Source organism: Neofelis nebulosa, chromosome 8, assembly GCF_028018385.1.
Source record: "Neofelis nebulosa isolate mNeoNeb1 chromosome 8, mNeoNeb1.pri, whole genome shotgun sequence".
In the NCBI taxonomy this organism is placed as follows: domain Eukaryota; kingdom Metazoa; phylum Chordata; class Mammalia; order Carnivora; family Felidae; genus Neofelis; species Neofelis nebulosa.
In genome coordinates this window covers 95,188,489-95,203,643 of record NC_080789.1, presented here as the reverse complement: position 1 = coordinate 95,203,643, position 15,155 = coordinate 95,188,489, and the positions used below count along the sequence as shown (strand labels likewise).

The 15,155-nt window shown below is 45.4% G+C and overlaps 1 protein-coding gene across 4 annotated transcripts in view; it reads right to left on the bottom strand.

The window, feature by feature from the left end:
- The window catches only part of GRIN2B (glutamate ionotropic receptor NMDA type subunit 2B), a 416,591-nt gene that overhangs the window by 35,559 nt on the left and 365,877 nt on the right, over window positions 1-15,155 (bottom strand). For all 4 annotated transcript variants that reach the window (XM_058743608.1, XM_058743607.1, XM_058743610.1 and 1 more), the window contains 2 exons: window positions 15,022-15,147; window positions 12,262-12,491 (listed from right to left, as the gene is read on the bottom strand). In XM_058743608.1, coding sequence (XP_058599591.1) covers window positions 12,262-12,491; window positions 15,022-15,147 — 356 coding nt within the window. The remainder of the gene's footprint in view (window positions 1-12,261; window positions 12,492-15,021; window positions 15,148-15,155) is intronic.

Below are 15,155 nucleotides of genomic sequence, written 5' to 3'. Positions count from 1 at the left end.
GTCCCAGCTGTCTCGGGGTCTGTTGGCAATCAGTTCTTGCAAGAAACTGAACTGGCTTGTACTTAACTCAGAACACGCTGTAGTGCTAGTGATAAGCTAGGAGATGTGTGAGCAAGTGTTAGGGAATTAAGCATTTGGCAGTTTTAATATCAAGGTGGTTTGTAGAACTTAAGCTACTCATGGTCTACCCCGAGGCCACAGATGCCTCAGAAACAGTCAATAGTGTTCTTGCCTTATTTCCGTCCTAAGATGAAGACAGAGGGACACAGCAGGGCACATTTCCCTCCTCTCCAATTCTTTCCTCTCTGCCTTCCTTTCCGCTGAAGGGAAGGTTCCTGAGAGTGAGATCTTTTCCTTTCTGGCTGGCTTAGGTAAGTCCATTGGTTTCTTCCTAAAAGAGAGAAACTCCGCATCCAAGAACATTCTATGTCTGTTTGATTCGTTCATCTAGTCAACCCTCAATAAGTAAGTGGCTTTTAAATGTGTAAGAAATGAGTTCAGAAACAAAGGCAACAGAGCCTGTGCTGAACAATCTCTTAGATTCGAGTGAACAGAGTCCCTTCTATGTTCCTGTGCACTTACAGCTGGGTCGAGAGTGGTCTAGCCACCCTCTGTGGTCCAATCACCCTCTCGAGAATCCGAGAGGTCAGGGCAGAAAGGGCCCCCGTGACCGGGGGTTTGACGGTCTTCTGCCACCTCAGGCCAACACCTCTAGAGGCACACCCAGGCACACGGGGCTCGGTCAGTGCAGTTAAATGGGACTGCTGCAGGTTTATGGGGTCAGTTCTCCCTAGATCAAATCCCGATGCCCTCACTTCCTAGTTGTAGGATGTCAGTGAATTTGCTTAACTGTTACATGATTCTCATCTGTAAAATAATGTTAATGATATCTAGCTTAAAGGGTGGGTATGATGATTAAAAATATAAACAAATGTGAAGAGTCTCACAACAGACACATTCAATAAATGTTCAATAGGTGTTGAGAAACTCATGCAGATTTGGCCCCAGGAATCTCAGTGACTATCAGCTAGCCAAGATAAAGGGCAAAGTGAAGCCCACTGCTATAGATTTTGTATTCTAGCTGTTCTAGAAGAAGGGGATAAAGGCAGGGGAGCTAGGAAAGGTCCTGGGAGGCAGGAAAGCATTCACTTGATGGGCACTGTGCTGATCTAGCGCTGATGGTCTCTATGCGTGGCCAGAGTTCAAAGCAGACTCTTCTCCTTGTCAGGCAAGTTCATGGGTTCCTCAGAGAGTCTTTCAGAGTGAGAACATTGGTCAGCAACTCCCTGATTGCAGCTGGCTGTTTACATCAGTCCCTCCGGCTTCTCCATCAGATGACACCCCTCCTGTGTATTTCTGTTTCGATTGCCTCATCCTAAGCAGGAAGCCCTTTGAGCAGGGTATCTTTAAAAACACCCCCCTCCGCTCCTGGCCCAGACTGACTCCCTCCTGCCCATGTGGCCTAATCTAGACTTGAGGAACAAAGGCCTACCTCATCACTGGTGGGGATCTGGACCACCCACCAGGCCACTGGCTCAAGCCAAGACCCGTCATCCTCGATCTTCTCAGCTACAGGTCAAATGCCACTGTTTCTCCATTTGAACTGCAGGGGGTGAATGCCAAGCTCTCCAAATGATCCCTTCAAAACCCTTTTAGTGGGTTTGAGGGGAGTGGGAGGATAGGAGGGGATGCCACGGACCTCTAATAACTTCCCCCAAAGTAATGTGCTCTCATGACCCGTCTTACAGTTGTGGTTTCCTGGCCGCCTGCTGGCAGGTCCTGTTAGGTGGGAGCTTTTGCACCTGTACGTTACTTCTACCTGGATGGACAGGGTCCTATTCATTTGAAAAGGTTCCCCAAGTGACTTTGATATTCGTGCTCTGCTCCACCCTGCCCCTTCCCAGGCAGCTACTTCTCCTGTGTCCCCACAACAGAAAGAGCTACTCAAACAGACTAGCCATATAATTTTTCAAGTGAGGACCTGAAGCTCTCATCTTCCTCCTCCTGACTGCCTCCTGCACGCACCGTGATGGAGCTTCTCGCCTGCTTGTTTCCTTCTCTCCGTTCGGGCAGCTCTCAGGATCACACCGGCCTGGAGACAATGCCCCTGATAGTCTGAATCAAAGCCCTCCAGACAGGACTGCATAAAATACCAGAGCAAATACAGAGCATGAGTGGTCTCTTAATGGCTCTGTGTGAGCCATGCTGGAGAAGAAAAACCAATACCGAATTATGAATGAAATGGTTGGGCTTCCCCGGCCTCTGGCGGTCTCAGATCCCTACTGGCCCCAGCACATGCCCAGCTCTGCAGAAAGCTTCCAAAAACATAACAGGTGTTACACAGTCTACTAGGACCCTTGTCTACTCTTGCCATCATGATGGCAAGGAAGGGCACTGGAAGGGCAAAAAAGGCTGAAGCATCCACAGAGCCCAGAGCTCGCCCAGGCTACAATGTTCACTGTGGACACAACTGGAACCTCTCTAAAGCCTAATTAATTTTAGGCCTGATGCCTTTGGCCACATATAAATTGTGATGGCTGCACTAATTTGTCTCAAAGGACTTGCATTTAGTTGCCCAGCAAGAAACACTACTTCTTAATAAATTCTCAACCCACAAGCCGAGATTTAGTGAGCATATAAAAGTTTAGCCCCCTTATACTAAAACACTTATTTCTACTTTGTGTTTTTGATGAGAGAGAAAAGGATGTTGAGGAATTCTCTTATTTTTCTTTGGAGGAAATAAATTTCAAAATGAAGAAACTGCCTTCAGTAGTCAGCTAACCAGAACAGCTCTTCTCCTAGGACCAGAGACCTGGCTGTAAGTACATTCCATCACCCCTGGGAGTCCCCAGAGCGACTTGCCCTTCCCAGCCTGGGAGAGATGGCCTGACAGAGAGAGACCTGAGATGGAAGTCACACAGATAAATTCGGTGATCTGACCAGTTCGAAGAAGTAATCGGCTCCTCCCACTCTTAGAGCACCCAAAGCTTAGGTACGGCCTGCCATGCTATATGCTTTGATTTTTGTTAACTGAAATCATGTGTTGTTTATTGCAAACTGCAAATTTATTTGGGGCCCAGTTCAATTCAACAGAGGTGGGGAAACTGTGAATTCATACTCATGTTAGCTTGTATAGTTGCATTTTTAAAAATGTTATGGCTCCAGGAAGGCTCTGTTCCTCTAATATCTTACATAGGGACATATTTCTAAGAAGAGTTATACAGAGTCCAAGATTGGTTCTGATGCTTTTCTTTGACCTTTCTTCCTTCTTTTCTTTTCCTTCTTTCCTTCTTTCCTTCTTTCCTTCTTTCCTTCCTTCCTTCCTTCCTTCCTTCCTTCCTTCCTTCCTTCCTCCTTTCTTCCTTCTTCCTTCCTACCTTCCCTCCTTCCTTTGTTTCTTTCCTTCCTCCTTCCTTCTTGCCTTCATTTCGTTTTATTTTTACTCATTTCACAGAAAGATGGTTCCGCTCATCAACAGAATGAGACAAACTTTCTTCTTTTGCCAGGTAAGAAAGACAACCTTTCTCAGATCTACATTGTAAAACTTATGGTCTATGTACATGGGAAACATATGTTCCTTATGTAGCTTTGTGTTAAGTTCCTAGCTACCCAGTTATCTTGTTATCCATATGTACTCTTTTTTTTTTTAAATATAATTTATCATCAAGTTGGCTAACGTATAGTGTATACAGTGTGCTCTTGGTTTTGGGGGTAGATTCCCATGATTCATCGCTTACATACAACACCCAGTGCTCATCCCAACAAGTGTCCATATGTACTTTTGGAGGATAGATATACAGTTGACCCTTGGACAACATGGGTTTGAACTGCCCAGGTCCATTTATATGAGGATTTTCTTCTATAAATACAATCTAGTAGTGTAAGTGTATTTTCTCTTCCTTATGATTTCCTTAATAGCATTTTCTTTTCTCTACCTTTTAAAAAATATTTATTTATTTTGAGAGACAGAGAGAGAGCGAGCGAGCAGGGGAGAGGCAGAGAAAGCGGGAGAAAGAGAATCCAAGAAGGCACCACACTGTTAGCAGGAAGCCTGATGTGGGGCTTGAACCCATGAACCGTGAGATCATAACCTGAGTTGAAACCAAGAGTCAGATGCTTAACTGACTGAGCCACCCAGGCACCCCTTCTTTCTTCTTACCTTTATTGTAAGAAGGCAGTATGTAATACATATAAACATACAAAATATATGTTAATTGGGTATTTATGTAAGCATAAGGCTTCCAGTCAACATTAGGCCACTAGCAGTTAAGTTTTGGGAGAGTCAAAACTTATACTCAGATTTTTGACTGTGCAAGGGATTGGTGTTCCTACCCCCACGTTGCTCAAGTGTCAACTGTATATATATATATATATATATATATATATATATATATATATATGTGTGTGTGTGTGTGTGTGTGTATGTGTGTTCATGTGTGTATATATGTATACACACATGAACACACATACACACACACACACACACACACACACACACACACATATATATATATGAGTATGCATTCCTGTGTAGCAAAGAATCTAACAAGGAAGATCCGCTCATCTACATGAAGAGAGAGGACACCTGTTTACCTTTGTTAAGAAAAATGTCACCTGTGCCTTTTGATCAAATCAAGTCCCTTCTAGTTCTGTGATTTGAACAACGCAACACAATCCAGAACATGAGAGGGGTGCATTAATCATATTTTTCCCTAGAAAGGAGTTATGGAAATGATACATCATACAAAAACAGGTTCTCAATCCCCTTTGATAATGTTACTATAAAGAGGTCTAGTAGAAGGTTGTGTGGGAAGTGTGCACACACAATATACTGTGAGGAGCTGACCGAAATCAGGCTGAAGGACCGAGCGAACGGGAGCACACAATGACACTTAGGTTTTTTACTGTCTCCCTAAATAAAATCCACCAGCACGGAGAAGACTTCCGTCACATGTAAAACATGTCTCTGCAAATCTTCAGTGTGATGTAGATCAATTCTTTGAAGCAAAGGAGCTGAACTGGATCCTGCTGTAAGAAATACCCACGTTGGAAGGATGGGGCCGGGTGCTGACAGAGGAGACTGAGACGAGTAAGAGGAACTCCGAAGTTTAACGTCTGCAAGGAGCTCAGAGTGCAGGTGGTAAGAGAGTCACAGAGGCCCTGTAGGAGTTTCCTGTGGCTGCCTTTACAAATTACCATTAAAACAACACACAGTTATTTTCACACAGCTCTGGAGGCCAGAGGTCCAAAATCAAAGTGCCAGCGCTGTGCTTCCTCCAGAGGCTCTAGGGGAGAACCTATTCCTTGCCTCTTCCAGCTTCCAGGTGGTTCTTGTGGCTGTAACACTCCAATCTCTGCTTCTGCCTTCTCCTGATACTCTCTTCTGTGTCAAATCTCTACCTTTCTCTCTTGTCCAAGAACACTTGTCATTGGATTTAGCACCAACTTGGATAATCCAGGATGATCTTATCTTGAGATCCTTAACTTAATTACATCTGCAAAGATGTTTTTTTTTTTTTCTCCAAATACAGTTATTACTCACAGAATCCAGGGCTTAGGATGTGGATGTATCTTTTAGGAGGTGGCCCATTCAACCCACTATAAGCCCCAACAGTATAGCAGAGGTCAGAAGTAAGGAATCCTATGTGGGAAGCCATGGAATGTCAGGAAGCAGGTGGCCAAGGGGACAGGGGGCCAAGGTGAAGCCTGATTCTGTGGAGAGGCACCCAGAAAGTAGAGAAAGGACACTCTGGGCTCCCCTTGGGAGCCCAGCAGTCAACACCAAGCCATGTGCACCCTGGAACTAGGGTGACCACTGCAAAGTCCCACTGGATGCCTTGGTCAAGTCAAAACTGGACTCAGGAATTAGGGTTCGAGTAAAAAATGGACACAGGAATTAGCAAGAGGCAGAAGTAGTCCCATTCTCAAATAAAATTAGAAAAGTGGTGATAGCTGATGCTGATCAACAGAACTGGGGCTGGGCAAGCCCCAAGCTTTGTTCTGGATCTATCTTGACGAAGGCCACCCTGGAAAGAATGAGGGATATTCAGTACTTGGGGTGACAGCCCATGTACAATGTCATATTGGTTCTGGTAATGGAGCGACAAAGGGGCAGGTGCCCCTTCCCCTACGCATGCATGCCGTGTGCCCTGTATTCGCCCAGGGTCTGAGTTTTCTTTTCTTACCACATCCTCCAGAATTGCTCTCGACCAGCTGTTACAAGAGGACCAGTTGCTTGACAGCTCCACAGGACTCCCACGCAAGAAATCACACCCTATTTTGCTCAGCTACCTGAAGGTCCGGCACAGGCCCTCGTTTCTAACTCCCTGGCTAGTTAGTCATGCCTGCCACTTCCCCAAGTAAACTATTTTTGGCTCAGTGTTCCGTGATCTGACCAAGAGGGTCAGGCCCAAGGTGTGACAGATCCTGCTTGAGGTCAGCTGTCTCTCACTGGCTTTCGGCCTAAAATTAATAGGACAAGGAAGACACCTCTGCACAGCGGACGGCACAGCCCATTTTCCTCATGTGCTCAAATACCATCCAAACATTACAAGTTCGTGTACTGTGGTGTAAATATGCTTATCGCTAGGCTGGTTTTCTTCCAGAATGCATATCGAACCTGTGTGCATGTGGATTTAAAAATCCTATACTGTCTGTATTCCAAAAGGATAGGAGATGACTTCAAGATCCTATGAGGCTTCACAGAAACTCAGAATAATCATTATCTAGAAAAGCCATAGGCCCTCCCCCAGTGGTTAGAAGGCTGTCCTGATTATACCTTCCATGCTGCAAGCAAAGGAGGTTGTCCTTGTTAACCAGACAAGCACCTTTTGGACATTTTACAGTTAATAAAAAATTCCTAGGGGCGCCTGGGTGGCGCAGTCGGTTAAGCGTCCGACTTCAGCCAGGTCACGATCTCGCGGTCCGTGAGTTCGAGCCCCGCGTCAGGCTCTGGGCTGATGGCTCAGAGCCTGGAGCCTGTTTCCGCTTCTGTGCCTCCCTCTCTCTCTGCCCCTCCCCCGTTCATGCTCTGTCTCTCTCTGTCCCAAAAATAAATAAAAAACGTTGAAAAAAAATTAAAAAAAAAAAAATTCCTAGGGTTCCTGGAAGAAAAAAACCGCAAAAAACAACGTGGGTGCACATCACATTGGTGGTGAGAATGCGTGAAGCAGGACGCAGCCAAACATGCTTGGAAACCCAATGGTCGGATGGCAGTTTCCAGCGACCTTCAAAGTCTCTGCCTCCTTGCGGGCTTTCTTCACCCCATGACTCCGTAACTGTCCCTTCTCTCTCCTGCTGCCACCCCTCTCCCCTCCTCCAGCAGGGGCTGAAAGTTCAGGGTCACACTGGGCTCAAGCTAAAGTCAATTTGTGGGCCATTAACCTGCACAAGTACTGGAAATCACCATTATTCTCGATTTAAAGTAATGCCTCTGAAAGCCTTCTTAAATAAAGTGCAAATGTTAAGATACTGTCTAATTACTGTGGATCAGTTCATCAGATAGCTGCTTTTTGGTAGAGGAAAGGGATCTAACGTGTTATGCTTTGACAAGGTAGATGGGAGGATAGGAAGAAGGAGGATTAACGGAAACAAAGCACTGGGGTCTAACCAGGATGGAACACTGTTTAAGGGCCCTAGGCAGCGAAGAACATCAAAAGGGAAATTACTTAACCTTTCCCACTTCAGTTGCCTCATCCACAAATGAAAACATTAACAGTGTCATTACATGAGATAATCTAGGTAACATAACTGGCATTCTGCCTGGTTTGTGAGAGCTGAAAAAAACGTTCGCAGAGATATTATTGTTGAAGTTATATTAATAATAACGATGACTGTTATTACCATTATCCGGAACAGAAGTAGGAACAGTAGTCCTGGGGGTGGCGGTGTATGGTGACCTGAGGGTTAAGTGGAACCGATACAGAAAGTCATTAAGTTAGAGAACAGAAAATGAGATGAAAAAGCGGGGGCAGGGTGTCAATACCAATCCTTAGCTACATCGTAACTTGGTCTGGGATGAGCTACGAGGGAGAAATCCTGGCAAAGTGATTTTAGAGCCAAACACCCAGGGACTCAAACCTTGGCTCTGTCACTTGCGAATGTGGGACTTTAGGGAAGTCAGTAAACTTCCCAGAGTCTCAGTGTCGTATTTGTAAAGTGAGAATGATCGTACCTACGTGAAGAATACGCATATAAGATATAGGTAACGTACATAATGGGCCCGGTAAATATGTCCCTTCCTTCACCTGGTGGTCAGGCTCTTTCCCCTCCTTTCTGTGGCCGGCGGGCTGCAAAATGAGAAATCCATCTGGATAGGTGAGAAACAGTAGAAGAAGTAGCATGGTGGGCTCTTTGTTAAGAGGAGAAAGATGTCACCAGCTTCCTTACATTTTCCTCCCACTGGGGGAGCCAAGGGAATGTACAGTAGGGCTGCTAAATGTTAGAACTTGCACCCATATTTAGTTACAGCATGTAGTGGGATAATTCTGAATTCACTGATGTAATGTGCTAGTGCACAGTGGAAGCCATCCAGTGAAAAGGAGCCCCAAAATAGGTTTTCATGGAAACTTAACTCTGAACACTCTGATTTTGTGCCTTACCATAAATGAGATCTGGGAACATTTCTCCGCCAAAAAATTGAAGATAATTTCCTAAAGATATATAAATTTAATGGCTATAAATGTCATCTCCTCATCACCGCAAGATATTCACCATTTGATTTGAGTTGTATGGAAGATACGCCATCCGTGACAGTGAAAACAAGTTTAAGAAATCTCTTCCATTTCAAGTGTTACTTTCCTTGATGAAAATTTAACTTCACTGAAAGAAGAATCTTCAAAATCACCTCATTTCTATTCTCACTGCTGCTGTCTTGACAACTTCATTCTTTACATTCTCTTTTTCTAAATTCACAGAATACACTTGCTGTCATGCAAAGTCAGGCCCAAGACGTTGTTTTCCAAAGGTGTTGGGAAGGAAAACTAATACCAATTTGGGGATTATAAGCGCACTTTCAGAAAACACTCTTTCTGATTTGTATTAGCATTCCTGACACTGATATGCGTTATATGTCATTAGTTACTTAAATGTTTTCTATAATTATGTAAATTATGTCACAATGTCTGGCAGGATGCTTACACTTTACTATTTTGTCATTTGCAAAGTTCTGAAATGTATCTGATAACCATTTTCATGTATTTTCAAATTACACAGTTGTGAAAGGGTTCTTGCTCTCTTGTTGTTTTACCTTTGCCTATAATGCTTAGTCTGGTGTTCTGTGCGAGAGCCTCTTACGTAAATATATCCCATCTCCCCCTCTCCTCACGGACTTTTTTAAAATAAGGATAACCAAGTTATTGCCACTGCCCTTATGGAAGTCATGGTCAAATGGGGGAGATACAGTTAGGTAGAGGCCTATAGATTATTACATGATAATGTGGAAGACAGGTGTTATTAATAAAGGTATGGATGACTGCCACGTCAGTGGAGAGTATGACTCACCAGCCAGATGACCCAAGGAAAGCTCTACAAATGAAGTGACCTCTAATCTGGGTCTGGAAATTTCAGTAGGAGTTTAGTGAGTGAAGTCAAGAGAAGAACATCCCAGGAAGACGCACACACAGAGGCATGGCTGGCAAAGATAAGAAGTCTAGGAGGCCTAGCGGGTAGGCCGCAAGACACTAAGCACTGGCTGACGAGACTGAAGAGCTGGAATACACTGGAATCATATGTAAAGGCCCTGAGAATAACAGTCCGTATTCTACAAGCAAGGGAGCCACTGACGTTCTTTAAGCAAAGAACTGATGGGATCCAACTTTTCAGAACACAGCCAACGTGTTGTGGAGGACAGACAGGTGCACAACCTCTTTGGTTTAAGCAGCCTAGAACGATATGTTCTTTCAAAACCACCGAAGGGAAAACCGTCTCCTTGCACCTTAATTATGCTTAATTCACATAGAAAATCGTATGGTTGCTGCCAGGTGGCTCGTGAATGTATGGGAAAGATAAAGACAGTGCCCTAAGCAATTCTCAGAGATACTTGAAGAAAACCAAATGATAAATATGGTGGATCCCTCACTTAGTAGCCCAGAGCTCCAAGAGGGACTGTGGTCCACGTACCTCTGCCATACTACTGACCGCATGGCGATATGGTCCCACCATATTCCGCGTGGGGACATGATCGACCAAGCCTCCACAGAGCCTGATGAGAAGACACGGTCGGCCACACCTCTGGCAAATCCACATGTGAGGACACGGCCCACCATGCTGCTGCCACATCCATCCGTGTTTTAGGACGGGCACAGTTCACCTCATCTATGCTACATTCAAGCGAGGAGCCCTGAGGAACTAGCTGTTCTTAGCCCTACTGCTGCCCCTGTCACAGAAACAGGCACGAAAATTAGTGTAACAGGAGGTGAAGGGAGGTATGTAATTCAACTTTTCTGAGTCAGGATCATAATGATGAAAGATGTTGACGAAGGACCAAAGAGAAATGTTTAAAATGAACTAAGTAATAAATTCATGAATATATGAATAATAAATCATGCGTTAGAAGAGCGAAGTAAATAAAAACTTAAAAACAAGGAAGAAGAACTACAAAAGAGGTATTATTTTTTAAAATGAAGAAAATAAAGGGGGTGCCTGGGTGGCTCAGTCGGTTAAGCATCCGACTTTGGCTCAGGTCATGATCTCGCGGCTGGTGAGTTCAAGCCCCGTATCGGGCTCTGTGCTGACCAAGCTCAGAGCCCGAGCCTGCTTCGGAATCTGTGACTCCCTCTCTCTTTGCCCCTCCCCTGCTCAGGCTCTGTCTCCTCTGTCTCTCAAAAATTAAATTAATGTTAAATTTTTTTTTAAATGAAGAAAACAAAGGAAGACAAGTCAGAGAAAGAGCTAATATGACAAGGTAAACACAGGGAATGAGCCTCATATGTACATATATATATATATTTTTCCATTCCCTTTCTCACATGCTTTTGAGTGTTCTTGGTGAGCAGAGGTGAGTAGATGGAGAAGTCAGAACCTATGCCCTTCCTTTTAACTCTTCTCAAACCATTTGCCAAGTGTTTAAAATTTTATTTTGGGGAAACCTGCCCTATGTTAGAAATCATTGACTCTCTGACCTATCTGTTCCAAACACAGATCTGTCTATATCTTGTAGTTTCATCCTGGGGAAAGGGGTGGGAAATCACATCCTCTAAATCTTTTTTTTTTTAAGTTTATTCTATTTATTTTGAGACAGAAAGGGGGGAGGCAGAGAGAGAGGAAGAGAGAGAATCCCAAGCAGACTCCGCAGGGTCAGTGCAGAGCCTGACATGGGGCCCGATCTCCCGAACTGTGAGGTCATGACCTGAGCTGAGATCAAGAGTCACACGCTTGACCGACTGAGTCACCTGGGTGCCCTTCACATTTTCTCACTCTTGAGGAAACACAGGGTGGGAAATCTGTTGTGGGTGAGTCTCCGGAATGATGCAGGGGCATCCCCGAGTCTTACTGGCCATTCCGTGGAGGTAGCTCCTATCCCTAGTCTTGGACCCTCCCAGCTATCATGGCCTCAGGGGACAGATGGCCCACAGAAACCGTGAAGCTTCAGGCAGACCTGGAGAGTACCGTGTGTAGGACAGGTTTGGCACATCCTCCTCCAGGAAAGATGCAAACCAGCAGAGACTCTCATTCCTTTCTCGACTGCACAGCCTGGCAGGGGGCCTGCCATGGGTATGGGGGCCACCTATTCACCAGCACCACATGGGGCAATCGTCGAGTTCAACAGCAGTTCCTTCTCTTCGGGAGCAATGTGTACCACCCTCCTGCTGCTTAGCCCTGGGAACACACGGGTGTGCAGATGAACAAACGGAGAGCCCACTGGGCGGAAAATGAAGGCCACAATGGGCCAGCACCCTCAGTGTGGGTCGCCGGGGGCGACCTTCTAATAACACACCGAACAGGCAGCCCTGTGCTGACGGGCCACCCAAGCACATCCGGTAGGAAGTACCATATACTCAGAAAGCCGTGACCACACCAAGCCGCTTATTTGCAGCCCAGGGTGTGCTTTTGCCAACCTTTCACAAATCAGAAGGCGAATGTGAAGTACTATTATTTCAGTAGGGACCCTGATTTTTGCTCCCATATCCCCACGTAAGGAAACACACGAAAGAACTGCCCCGATTCCAAAGGTGGAGAAAATTAACAGGTATGTGAGAACTTTCGAGTATGGCTCAGAATAGGACTGAGGGCAAGATGGGCAGTTTCAAATGGTTCTCTTACCTTTTTGTCACTCAGGCCAGAAACCTGGTCCACATACTCCTCTTGGATCATGAAGGCAGCTAAGTTGGCAGTGTAGCTGGCCAGGAAGATGACGGCAAAGAAGGCCCACACCGACACCATGATCTTGGAGGTGGTCCCCTTTGGGTTCTGCACGGGGACGGAGTTGTTAAACACCAGACCCCAGAGTAACCAAATAGCTTTGCCGATGGTAAAAGATGGGCCACCTGGCTCTGTCATGACGAAAAGACAAGGGCAGAACGTCAAGACAGAATCACTGATTTTATTTACACCTACAAATACACAGAGCTGGTGAGTTCCTGCTCAGAGCAGGAAATACCCCAACTAAGATACAGACTCTTTTAAGTTGACAGCTTGTGCCTCTCTTCTCCCGGGACCCTCAGGAAGGCAGAAGAGGGCTCTTTAGAAGAAAATCCAGGGGTCTGGGGTGTGCATGAGATCCTCCTTCAACTAATGTTCGTGATTCAGCCCGGGCACCGGCTTCCTGCCCCCGTGTATATGAGACCCTCAAGATCACATCAAAACTGAATAATAACAAAGGCAGCTACCCCACTACTGTCACACTTGTGCCCTTATTACTGTTGTTCCTAAAATTTATATTTGTACCAACCAAGAAAGGATTTCAACCTTAAAAAAAAGGTCCACAAGAATTGTGTGGACTCTTCTACCACTGTCATGGACCTTCTAGAATTTTATTCACACTGATGCTAGATGACTTTGAATGTCCTTTATTCTAATTCTTCTTTCGCTTCTAGAGCTTCGCAGTAAATGTTTCAAAGATAACCTTGACCCCAGTCCAATGCCAACACATCCCAATTGTTTCCTATCATGGTAGCTTCTGTGTAAAAGAGTATCAGGAAGCCCAGGGAGGAAGTCACAGACACCTGGCTTTTGCCACACTATCTGAGGGCAGAAAAGTAGACTGTCTTTGACCTCTTCCCCCTCAACCTTTACGCACACCGTGCCAGGGCTTCTGCCCATAGATTTATTGTGGCCTCCTTGCTTTTAGGGCTTGGCGATGGCAAAATCTTGCCATGATGTAGCCCCTCCACTGCAGAAATGAACATCTGCCTGCACAGTTTCACAACACATTAGCACACGTCTTATGATGCTATCTGTGATCCTGATGGCATCTGCTCTGACAACTAAATCAGTGACTACACATGTCAAGTCCAGTGTCTCACTGTGCACACACATCTGTGCATGTGGACCTTATTTCATGGAGCAGATGTATAACTAAAAAGTTGTTCATAAATCAAAGTGTTGTACATTGTAAAATGCCCCAAGGAGACTTGATATTTAAAGTGATCCCGTGTTGAGTTCCTTCGCGAAGACAAGCGTCCTTTGGTAAAATAAGTAATCATAAGCCCTTGCTTTGAATTTTGTGGCTGGATTTTTTGCCTCTTTGATTTCTTCAAGGTGAAGGGACAGCATCCACTAACCTCAGTTCTGGGCACTGTCAACATATGTACGTCCTTGTGTGTTTCTCAGAGGTTTCACTTGTTACTAATGCCCTCGGGATGGGGAGTAGGTTCTGGTTCTGGAAGACCCTTGGGCACAGGCACAAAGTCCCCTGACTGGACCCTATTGTGGAGACATTCAGACCTCCGCTCCAGAATGCATGAGCCAAATAAGAAGGAGGGTCTGCACCCAGAAATACCTCAGGTAGGAGTGGTTTACCTCCTGGACTGTGAAGTCAACAGACTGCCGCCTAGCACCCCAACCCCAAAGGTTCTTATTAAATTGCTGTGGGGTGGGTGGTTATTCTATTATGCAACCAAGGTAGAAAACCACTATTTTGGAATATAGTAGTGGTCCAAGCTCCACACTGGACTTAGTGAATCAGAATATTAGAAAATCAGGTCCAAGCACCTTTGTGTTTTAAGTGCCCACTGATGATTCTTTGTGTGGTGCAGGTTAAAAAAAAAGTCTTTTCTCTTGGAGGCATAATTTCAGAATAAAGCTCACATTCTGGAAGGGAGTAGACTCAGAAAAAAGTGTACTATTTCCTAATTCTGGGGTTTTCAGAAAGTTTTAGAGGATGTATTCACAAGGGTCCCATGGCCCCCTTCAGAAATCTAGTAAATGTTTTGTGAGGTCTCATAAATGCCTCACACACATGGGCAGCCCTCATATCTCTTGACCCACTTAGCCAGAAAATTGGACTGCCCCCGACAGTAGCTATGGGTCAGAATTGCTATCCGTTGGCCATTTTATTTCAAACACCCAATGTCTGTACCCCCTGGAAGAGGGATCTGAGTCAGGGTCACATGCTTTGGAGATCTTGTACCTCGGCGGTGGAGAACTCTTTCAGCCACAGCTACCCTGCATGTACCCTGGGGCAGTCTAAAGTTTTTATTCTTAATATATGGGTATATCTGCCTTGTTAGTCCATCTGTTCAGACAGACTGCTCACCACCTAAGGTTATCAAAATAGTTTCCTCTGACATGTTTATGCCATGCGGATCTCCTGCTAGCTTTCCTCTTGTTTACCCCCGGGGGGGAACTGGGCTTGCTGGGTGAGGCTTCTGCCAGCGAGGGGACATACCGATTCAGACTAACCTCTTAATTGGGGTATTTCTAATGAGTTGCCAAGCTGTTGACATAGAAGGCTGAGGGTTCGTTTTCGGAAACGGATGAGTTAGGGAAGGGGCAGACACCACATGAGGCGTACAGAAGCCCGGAAGTGACAACGAGAAAAAAACAGAACGCAGAAATGCCAACGGCTACAGCTGGCCTTACCTCTGCCATCAGCGAGGCACCTGTTATAACCCACAGGGCTGAAGTACTCGAAGACAAAGACAGCCACGGCTGAGACGATGAGCAGCATCACGAACATCATAACCCATACGTCAGCACTGAATGGCTCTGGGGAA